Source organism: Clarias gariepinus, chromosome 20, assembly GCF_024256425.1.
Source record: "Clarias gariepinus isolate MV-2021 ecotype Netherlands chromosome 20, CGAR_prim_01v2, whole genome shotgun sequence".
Taxonomy (NCBI): Eukaryota; Metazoa; Chordata; class Actinopteri; order Siluriformes; family Clariidae; genus Clarias; species Clarias gariepinus.
The window spans coordinates 7,843,509-7,855,183 of record NC_071119.1 but is presented as its reverse complement, the minus strand read 5'-3'; the positions used below and the strand labels follow the sequence as shown (position 1 = coordinate 7,855,183).

The following is an 11,675-nucleotide window of genomic DNA, read 5'->3' as shown; positions in this document are numbered from 1 at the left end:
AAGGTTACTCAATTTAAAATAAGATAACTAGGATTATTGTGTAAAAAAAAAAAAAACATTTATAAGCATTCCTTAAGTAAAATATATAAACAAACAGTCAAAACAGTTTACTGGGAAATTCCAAGTAAACTTTAATTGAGATTTTCCAATTAAAGCTACAGTTCTTTGTGTTTAGTTTTTACTTGGAAATTCTATTGAAATTACTCACATTTTCTAAGTGAAAAAACTTACCTAACTTGTTTTAAGTAAATCCTACTCCAAGTTTTTTTCAGTGTATGTGTCCAAATACACTATTAAACTAATATATATTAATTAACAAGCTAGTTTACCCATGCTAAGCGCTAGCAGTTAGCATAGTGATATTAGCCTGCTTATAAATCCATATGTGGATGTATATTACAGAGATGCCATGGAGCTGATGGTTTAATGTCTAAATGAGATGATATTCTTTTTAATCACTGACATTTATACTTGGCTCGGCATTTCCCCCAAACACTCCAATAGTATTAACACTGCTACAAAGTTATCATTAGTGCCTAAAACAGTAACATCTGATTAATTTTATATACTAAACATTACCTGGTAAGTGTCTGCAGTTATAATTATCACGTTATAATTCACTGTATACTCCATGATGTTGAGTCCTGGAGATGATATCCGGAAAGGTTCCGTGTCCAGTGGCGTTTTGACCTCACTCCCATAGTCCTTTGCGCATTAGCTTTGGCTTTTAGCTTGCAAAATACGAAAGAAAGGGAGTTCTCACACAGGAAAAAAGTATTTGCGCACAAACGGGAAAGAGCAGATGGCTACATGGGAAAAAGCACACATTTCTAAGGGGAAAAAGGACATTTATAAGGGAAAAAGCACACATTTCTAAGGGGAAAAAGGACATTTATAACGGAAAAAGCATACATTTTCAAGGGAAAAAACACACACATATACGGGAAAGATGATTTGCCCTTCTGGGGCACCGTAGTTAATACCTGTTGTAATGTAAATGATAACAGGATTTTTTTTTTTCACCGATGTGTTTCTTTTACTAATCTAATACAAAGACTCACAAACCCAGAAAAAGGAAGTATACCTGTAAATGAATGATGTGGCCATGAATAACATTAGCATTATAACTTCCACTTTAAGTGGCCATCACACACACACACACATACACACACACACACAGTCATTTCTAGCTTGAGTACAAGAACTAAGACAGCAGTGAGAACTGATCTGGCTGATTTGTAAAAGCTGTTTAGTGTAAGATCAGGATTAGTAACTAGTGCAGACTGAAGATGAATCGGGAAGTTTACGCAAACACGGGAGTAACTGCACACAACACATCTCATTCAGATGAAGGCATTTATGACAACGAGCTGAACTTGGAGACTTGCTGGAACAGAAACAACCAGCATTCTACAAACTCAGGTGAATAACAAACACGCGCACGCACACACAGTCCACAACATTCATATTCCACAATATCTATTAACACATATGCTTTAATTTTCTAAAGTTAGATTTTGTTGAATCTTAACTGTAATACTTCAAGGCAAGAGAATTCACTTTAGAAGGAATAACAGGTCATAACATTTACATGCTGTAGTAACTCCAGATTGTAAGAAAAAAATAATAAGTTATTTAACTTAAGAAAGAAAAAAAAATTACATATCAGAAAAAAAATCCAAAAAGGAAGTTTCATGTAACCATATTAATTAAATAGCTATTACAAAGAAGGAAGAAGCAGGGGATGAGGAAGGAAAAGGGCAATAAAGGTAGTGTAGTGAGAATAATAAACAATCATAATTTTATTTAATTACCTTTAGCTTTAATTACAGCACACCACTCTAAAAAATAAAACTGTGCTGCATTATATTGAGTAAATATATAAAAATATAAAAATCATGTAAAATATACTTCATGAATTGAGTACAAGTCAGTAAAAAAATTAAGTAGACCTGAATAACTATATTTAGTACAATGATGTACAAAATTGCGTAAATGTAATGAAAATCTGAGTAAAATAATTGAGTAGATATAATTGAAATGGAAGGTAGAAGATACTGAAAATTATACTATTATTTAACAAACAAATGTGCTACATTTACTTAATATTTTAACTAAATGAAAAAAACAATACATACATTTTCATTTTAATTAAACATTTATTTGCCAAATTTGACAAGACATGAAGTCTAAACTCAACCTAGTTTACTTGGCAAATGACATGTAAGAAGATCATAAACAAAAAGCTGAATTTATCTTATTAAACAGTCGCAGAAACAATACTTCTGCCACAAGTATTATACAGTTAACACGTGGAAAGTAGACTTTTGTATTAGAATCTAATGAGTCACATTTTACATCTGAAAGATTGCACACCTTCACACTTCAGTTTCCTGCAAACTGTGGAATCCATACAAATGTGTGTGCAGACCTTCTCAGGTCTTAAAGAAGCAATGACAGTCTAAATGAAGACAGGACACTAAATATCCATGACCAAGTATCATGCTTCACTCGATATTGATCAAAATTCCTTTTGATGATGCGACAAATGCACACAGTTTACACCGCCATCCCATAATGCTGGCACCTAAAAAAGGAACAATAATATCAAATTCAAATTCAAATTTTATTTGTCACATACACAAACATACACAGTACGAAATGTAGTGAAATGCATTATACGACTGCCATTGACCCTAAAAGAGAGTTAAATTTTACAAATAAGAAATAAATATGAATAAAAGAAATACGATAGAAATTAAATTACAAAATTAAATTAAACTAGGAAAAATAGAACTAAAAATAAAAATAGAAATAGGATGTACAAAATAGAAATATACTGTGCAAATTGAAATATACTTTACGGTGTGTGCAAATATGCATGGAACAAAGTGTCTTAGTGCAGAGGTTATTAAAGTGTCTTTGTGCACTGGTCCAGGATGTAAACGTAAAACTGTAAAATGTAGTGTAGTTGTGAAGGTAGGTGTGCAAAGTTATTAAAGTGTCTTTGTGCAATGGTCCAGGATGTAACGTACGACATGTAGTGTATATATGAAGGAAGGTGAGCGTGTAATTGTCCATAGTGTTCATGGATGTAAGAAGATTGATAGATTTGACCAATTATGAAAATATTGTGTAGTTCTGCATAGTGGTGTGGTTGTGGTTGAGAGACCTTATCGCCTGCGGGAAGAAGCTCCTCCTCAGTCTCTCTGTGTTGGCCTTCAAGGAGCGGAATCGCTTCCCAGACCGCAACAGAGTAAACAGTCCGTTATTGGGGTGGCTGAGGTCCTTCACGATCTTCCTGGCCTTGGTCAAGCACCGCTTGTTGTAGATCGAGTGCAGGTCAGGGAGCTCGATGCGGATGATGCGCTCAGCTGATCGCACCACCCTCTGTAGAGCTCGTCTGTCCTGCATGGTGCTGTTCCCGAACCAGGTCGTGATATTTCCCGTCAGGATGCTCTCGATGGTGCAGGAGTAGAAATTCCTGAGCACCTTGGAGGTCAGTCTAAAGTCTCTCAAGCGTCTGAGGTGGTAGAGACGCTGCCGGGCCTTTTTTACCACGGTGTTGATGTGACAGGACCATGCCAGGTCCTGCGTGATGTGAACACCGAGGTATCTGAAGCTGTCCACTCTCTCCACTGGGCTCCTGTTGATGACGGGTGTCTGGTAGTTCCTCACCTGCTTTGTACTAAAGTCCACTATCAGCTCCTTTGTCTTACTGACGTTCAGGAGGAGATTGTTTCTCTGGCACCAGTTCTCCAGATTTCCAACCTCCTCCAGGTAGGCCGTCTCATCGTTGTTCGTGATCAGGCCCACCACAACAGTGTCGTCAGCAAACTTGATGATGGTGGTGGAGCTGGTAGTGGCCACGCAGTCGTGGGTGTACAGAGAGTACAGCAGGGGGCTCAGAACACAACCCTGGGGGGCTCCAGTGCTGAGAGTGAGAGGGGCTGAGACATGTCCGCCCATCCTTACTGCCTGTGGTCTGCCAGTTAGGAAGTTGGAGATCCACTGACACATAGATGAGCTGAGTCCCAGGTGCTCCAGCTTGGTGGTAAGTGTGGAGGGAATTATGGTATTAAATGCAGAACTGTAGTCGATGAAGAGCATTTTCACATAATTCCCCCTCCGAGTGTCCAGGTGAGTGAGAGATGTATGGAGGAGATGAGAGATTGCATCGTCCGTGGAACGGTTTGGACGATAAGCAAACTGTAGTGGGTCTAGTGTGTCTGGTAGTGAAGAGATGATGAAGTCTCTGACCAGGCGTTCAAAGCACTTCATCACTACTGAAGTGAGGGCTACAGGGCGATAGTCATTGAGTGAAGCAGGATGAGGTTTCTTTGGGACAGGAACAATGATGGACTCTTTGAAGCATGTGGGGATCACCGCCTGAGATAAAGAGATGTTGAATATCTCAGTGAACACAGGTGCTAGCTGGTCTGCGCAGGCTCTGAGGAGACGGCCTGAGATGCCGTCTGGTCCTGCTGCTTTCCTGGTGTTCACTCTCTTGAAGGCTCTCCTCACGTCATGCTCGGTGATGATGAACGCGCTTCCGGTGCTGGCAGTGACTTCCTGTCTGCAGCCGTTAGCGCCGCTAGCATTAGCATCGCTAGCGTCCTTAGCTGCAGTCTCGAAGCGAGCATAGAAAGTGTTCAGCTCATCTGCCAGAGACATGTCTGCGTTTATCATACCGGATGTTGGTGCTTTATAATCCGTTATTGTCCTTAATCCCTGCCACAGGCTCCTAGAGTCACTCTGTTGGAGTTGTGACTCTAGTTTTCTCCCGTAGCGCTGCTTCGCCTCTTTCACCGCCTTCCGGACGCTGTATGACGCAGCCTTGTACGGTTCCATGTCCCCCGACGCGAGTCCCGTGTTGTAGGCAGCGGTGCGAGATCTCAGAGCGTCGCGGATGGTTTTATCCACCCACGGCTTCTGGTTGGGAAACGTTTTAATAGTCTTTTTTTCTACGGTATCGTCCGCTAGTTTCCCGATGAATCCCACAACCGCTTCCGTAAACACGCTGACGTCACCATCGGAGCTGTTCCTGAACATGTCCCAGTCTGCGTCATCGAGTGCGTCCTGTAACGCGGCCACCGATTGGTCCGTCCAGCGCGCGACCTCCCTCTGAACCGGAACTTCCTGTTTCAGCCTTTGTTTGTATTTTGGCATGAGGAAGATGGCGGCGTGGTCGGATTTACCAAACGGTGGACGAGATTGTGCCTTGTAGCCGTCCTTGACCGTTGTATAGCAGTGGTCCAGTGTCCTTTCGCCCCTGGTGGGGCAAGTGATGTGCTGATAAAAGTTTGGCGCTGCACGTTTGAGGTTGGCACTATTAAAGTCCCCCGCCACAATAAGCGCAGCGTCCCGGTGTTGTGTTTGTTGTTGTGTGAGTGCCTCATGCAGCTCGCATAAGGCAGTGTCTGTGTCCGCTTGTGGTGGAATATAAACGGCGCTGATTATGACCGATGTAAACTCCCGAGGAAGGTAAAAAGGACGACACATGATGGACAGTAGTTCCAGATTTGGTGTGCAGGAGCGTGTGAGAGGAACAACGCTCGCGCTGTTGCACCAGCTGCTGTTCACCATTAAACACACGCCGCCTCCCCTTGACTTCCCCGAGTCCCGCGTCCTGTCCATGCGGTGAACCGAGAAGAACTCGGCCGGCTGGATGGCGTGGTCCGGCACCGCTGGGTTCAGCCATGTCTCGGTGAAGCAGAGGAGATTGCAGTCCCGAATGTCTCTCTGGAACTTTATCCTGGCCCTGAGGTCATCGAGCTTGTTTTCCAGTGACTGGACATTGGCGAGCAGGATGCTAGGCAGAGGTGTGCGGTGTGCACGGGCTCTCAGCCTGTTCCTGACGCCGGCTCGTTTCCCTCGGGGCCGCCGCTTCGCGTCGCGTCCTTTGTTGTCCCTCAGGATCTCACTCGGCCAGCTCGGATCCGGAGTTAAAAACGTCGAATTGTGAGTACATTGTATACCAATAGAAACAAGAGTGTCTCTATCATAACTAATGTACCCCATGGTGGTAATTTTGCCGGTTTTAAAACGCTGTAAACTAACTTAAAGAACAAAAACAAAGAAAAGGTGGTCGGAGCAGTCGTGACGGCAGCCGACCTCACCGGCGCCATCTTGGATATACAACTAAGTACAAGTGTGACTGTTACTGTAAAGTCTACCAGACTGGTAAAATAGTACTTCCGTTTAAATACATACTTTTTGGACTAATAGTCTTGTTGTAATTTCTATCTTTAACTCAATGGTTACACATTTAATACTTCTGTAACATTTAAAAAGTTGACATTTACCTCCTGTTCTATCTCTATTCAACTTCTCTTCATTAGTGGTGTTGGTGCTGTGAAAGAGATATAGAAAATATATAACATGTTTCACACAAAATCAATCAGTTTTAGTTTCTTTTACTTACATATCAGAACATACATAATGTTTCACTTCAATATTTTAACTTTATATTACTTTCTCCCAATTCTCATTCTGAGAGAAATGTTATATTTTTACTAAATCTTTTTTTTTAAATTTCATAGCTTTAGTTACTAGTACAGTACTTAGCACATTTATTTTATAGCATCTGCTGCTGCGTGCTCAGTGTTTAATCATGTTAAAAATACTCACATACAGTAACGGATAAAACAGTGCCAGAACCCGGACACTGCACCTCATTTCTGCTGTTTAAACCTGCTTTGGTCTATGTTATCTCCTTAAAGTGTCAAAGTAAACGAGCAGACTCGCGGTTCAGTGTGTGAGGTGGACTGTTACAAATGCATTAATTATTTGAACATGTTAGTTTTATATCCTCGCCACAGTGGCGGTAGGCTGCGCAAAATCACCGCATTTGGCGGGAGAAATTCAAATATTGCGGCACAACCGCGGCCGGTTACACCGAGAAACCGAACATGCTGCTCGGTGTTAAATCTTTCCTTTTACACCAGATTTTAAGTGTCTGTATTAACCGCGCTTTAGCTGAGCAGTTCGGTGGTTGGAACAAACATGCAAAATCACTATGAACCCCCGGTAGGACTGGCCTGTTGCTAGCTATCGTTAGCTCTGGAGCTCGGCTGTGACAGGATTCAGAACAGTAACTCACACCCTATAAAGTTGTGTGTGCAGGCAGACAGAGTCATTATTACAGTAACCTGTGTTAGCTGTTTACTCACCAGGATTTGTAAGGAATGTTCCAGAATGTTCCAGGTGCTTCATGTCCATTCTCACAGCCTTCTTGTCTCTAGTGTTACACCAGACTTCCCATGAGCACTTGCACAGGGCAATTTACTTAATTATTTAAGTTTTTGTTGTTAAACATAAAGAATATTGAGTTGGAATAATTTATAATTGTAGTTCTTGAAACTAATCAGTAAAATTACTCCATTAACAGATATTTTGATTGAAATGTATTGAAAAATATTAAGTGCATGTTAAAAATATAATTTAGTTAGTCAAATGCTGATTTTTACTAGTGAAGTAAACTTAAATTATAGTGTAAATTTAAGACAAAATGAATAATTGTTTTTTTAGGCAGAAATTTTGATTTGTCTAACTCAAACAATTATGTATGTGACTTTTAGAGATTTTATTAAGGTTACCTAATAACCTTTTTATTACTGTGAAATTTACAAGGCCACAGAATTATTTTTTTAGAGTGCAACCCGATGGTCGCTGACTTCACACCTACATCACAATGAACTGAGAAGCTTGCATCCAAGAAAAAAATGTTTTCACTGACCACATGCACAAAGAAAAAGCCCGGTATGGGAAAACTTTCACCAGAGGTAAGTTTGGAGGAGTAAATGTGAAACATTCAACACCAAAAACACTGTAATTAAGCATGCTGGTGTTAGCAGGAGCAATTATATGGGGCTGTTTAGTGGCCAGAAGAACTGTGGCATTGCACAAAGTGGATGGAAACAGAATTATTTAGCAAACCTTAAACAATTAGCTACAGAATTGTCATAAGCTTACTTTTTCATTCCACAGTCCAAAAAATAAATACATAAAAATAATTAATACAAAATATAAAGTAAAAATAAAATAAATGACCTGCACTTCATCCATAAAAAAAGTAAAAATGAATTCTGACAGAGTTTCACATACACGTACACACATTAACAGAAACACTGTTTTATCGAGAAAATGAACAAGAAATCTCTCTAATAACACTTAAGTGAGCACACACTAACGGAAATCACTGCTGCAACGTAAAAAAAATGAACCTGCAATTTACCTTTGAAAAGAATCGTGACAGAGCAGTGTTTCCATTAGAGAGAGAGAGTATGAAGGTAAAACAGTAGCAAAACCCGAGAGCTTGCAAATTCGAATGTGAGAACTTGTAAAATTAATATTTGTATTTGTAAGTTGAAATTTATACTCACAGCTCTGATGTGAAAAGCTGCATCTATCGATTTGCACACCTGTGTTTTGAATTCGAAGTTGCAGATTAATAGTGACAAATGTGTAAAGTGTCATTCACATAAACAAAATGACAGGCACAATTGTGTACTACACATTTATCTTTGCGCTTTACTTCAGTTTCGCTGTACAACCACAAGTCAGCGCTCACAACCTCTCAGATCTGGCAGTACAACCTCAAATCCCGGCGCTCTGACTTTTGCTACTCATTTTGCGATATTCCTGTAGCAAAACTCACTTGTGCACTTGTAAACGCTGGGGCGGGGCTGGGGTGGGAATGAAGTCATTTTATTGGTCGATGCCTCACCAATGAACATTTAATTGGTTGGAGGCAGCCAATAAAGTGGGACGTTTTGTGCGCGATGACGTCACAGACTACACAGAGCAGCTCACGCCGTTTCGGTGGTGGTGGTCGTCTATGCCAACCAATTAAACGACATTGCTGCGCTTTTACTGGTATATAAAATCCAGTAAAACTAATGATATTTCATTAAAATATTTTCCAAGCGTTTAAAAACAAAATAGCTGATACATATGCATACAAATGTTTGCATTGTGGCTGGCGTTGTTCATTGGTGAGGCATCGACCAATAAAATGACTTCATTCCCACCCCAGCCCCGCCCCCGACTCTGCTCTCTCAACTTCGCGTTTACAAGTGCACAAGCGAGTTTTGCTACAGGAATATCGCAAAATGAGTAGCAAAAGTCAGAGCGCCGGGATTTGCGGTTGTACTGCCAGATCTGAGAGGTTGTGAGCGCCGACTTGTGGTTGTACAGCGAAACTGAAGTAAAGCGCAAAGATAAATGTGTAGTACACAATTGTGCCTGTCATTTTGTTTATGTGAATGACACTTTACACATTTGTCACTATTAATCTGCAACTTCGAATTCAAAACACAGTTGTGCAATTCGATAGATGCAGCTTTTCACATCAGAGCTGTGAGTACAAATTTCAACTTACAAATACAAGTATTAATTTTACAAGTTCTCACAGTCGAATTTGCAAGCTCTCGGGTTTTGCTACTGTTTTACCTTCATAAAAGAGAGAGAGAAAGTGTGTGTATGTGTGTGAAGGTTTTATATATTTATTTACCTCTAGGGGGAGACACTAGATGGAGTAGGTCTTACAGAATAACTGCAATGTGTGTGGTGCTGCTGTGTGTTCTCCTGCTGACTGCCATCACAGTGCTGTGGATCAAATACAACATCCTGATTACTGAAAATAACCAGCTACAGACTGGTAACAACAATCTGACTATAGAGAGAGACCAGTTACTGAGGGAGAGAGATGGATGCCTGAGAACATTTGGTGATTTGTGTAAGTGAATAGACTTAACATTTACTTTTTAACTACCCAACAGTCAAATATGCACAGTGGAAATCCATAAAAACTGGAGCATCAAGATTTAACTCACATCCTCTCACATGTTCCTCCATATAATTGCACAGATGTCTTAGAATAAAAGCATCTCATTAATATTGGTGACATTTTACAATATGTAAAATAATTTTTCGTTAACACATAGAGTACTAACATTAACTAGTAAATAATTATTTCCTTAACTAATCAGTAAGCATCCTTGTATTCGTTTACCCTTAACTGCAACTGTAACTACTAAGACTTAATCAGTCTTACATTTCTCCTGGAGAACTAATAGCTAACTTCGTCTGTATTGTAATAACACCTGATTAATTACTGATCACCTCAACATTAATTCCCAATCACTAAACCTTACCTTCCTCCTGGAGATAATATACGTACCGCCGCCGTTTCCACACCCAGTGTCTAAAATATAAATGTCTGTATAAGTGTTTATTGTCCACACATAGAGTTCTTTTTAGAGAGAGAGTGTGTGTGTGTGTGTGTTTGTGTTTGTGTATATGTGTGTGTGAAAACCCACAGTGTGCATAATCAAAGCCCAATATTTTATATATCACAGACAAAAAAAATATCATGTTAGCTCTATTTTCAACTCTTAAAACCAAGCCAAAGTCTAAGAGCAACCTTTATTAAGATACATAATAATAAAGTAAACACATAAAGGGCAATCTATGCATATATTACAAATATTTGTTTTCTCATATAGCCTATGGTACAAAAATAAATTATAGCTGTACACAAGTAATAGATCAAAACTATGCATTTTGATCCCTGTAAATTCTTACTATTTATATTCACAGACAAAGGGAAGTGTTTTATCTTCGGCAGTCTTTATTTCATGTATAATGAGGAGAAGAACTGGACTGAGAGCAGACAGATCTGCATGGACAAAGGAGCCGACCTGGTGATCATAAACAACAGAGAGGAACAGGTGTGTGTGTGTGTGTGTGTGTGTGTGACAGAGAGAGAGAGAGAGTAAACCCTTGTTTATTATGTTGATCTTTACAGGAGTTCATCAGTAAACAAAAGGTGAATGGCAGAATTCAGGCTTGGATTGGTCTGAGTGACAGAGAGACAGAGGGAGAGTGGAAATGGGTGGACGGTACACCACTGACTACTGCGTAAGAAGCTGAGATTCTTTCTGTGTCTATTATTTTAAGTGGAGTACAATCAACAATGTTAAAACTGTTGTCCTGCTGGGAAAACTACCTACCAAGATAATTTCTTATATTATATATATTTATGTCATGTCCGAATGCACATCTCAGTGAACTAAGGCTGAGATGATTCAGTTAAATGTGTGAAATTAAAGTAAACTGAACACTTATCTGAGTCTGATTTTGATTCTCTGGGTTTCAGGTTCTGGGCTTCAGGGGAACCGAATAATGCAGGTGGTGATGAGGACTGTGCTGAGTTTTATAGTGGTGACACTGGGAACTTCTGGAATGACAAGAAATGCACTACTAAAGGAAACTGGATCTGTGAGAAACATCTTTCACAGTGAAATTCATTATTTTACAGTGAAAAGACATTTCTATATAAATTGAATCAAATATATGGAGTTAAAAATTAGTAAAAAAGTGGCATAAAAAGTTTTTATTATTAAAATATTTGAATGACGGTTGTGTCTCAGTGTATGTTGTTGTTGTTTCAGAGTTGTACTGTATGTCAGACTGAATTTAGTAATCAGTCACATAGATATATAATTATAGAGATTTAATTCATGCATAAAATTTAACCTATATGCAAATATATTTTAAAATAGCCTATATTAAGGACAATATATTTGTTTAAAAATGTTAAAAGATTATTTTAAATATTTGATGCATATTTTATATATTTAAAATGTGCTGTATTTTCATTTGGAACATTT

The 11,675-nt window shown here is 39.4% G+C and overlaps 1 protein-coding gene across 1 annotated transcript; it reads left to right on the top strand.

The window, feature by feature from the left end:
* The first annotated feature begins 1,223 nt into the window (after positions 1 to 1,223).
* On the top strand, positions 1,224 to 11,306 carry LOC128508504 (CD209 antigen-like protein E). The gene is made up of 5 exons (XM_053479849.1): positions 1,224 to 1,422; positions 9,521 to 9,746; positions 10,613 to 10,733; positions 10,811 to 10,923; positions 11,162 to 11,306. The coding sequence occupies exons 1-5, from the start codon at positions 1,290 to 1,292 to the stop codon at positions 11,304 to 11,306; spliced, it is 738 nt and encodes a 245-aa protein (XP_053335824.1). The 5' UTR covers positions 1,224 to 1,289.
* Positions 11,307 to 11,675: the final 369 nt, after the last annotated feature.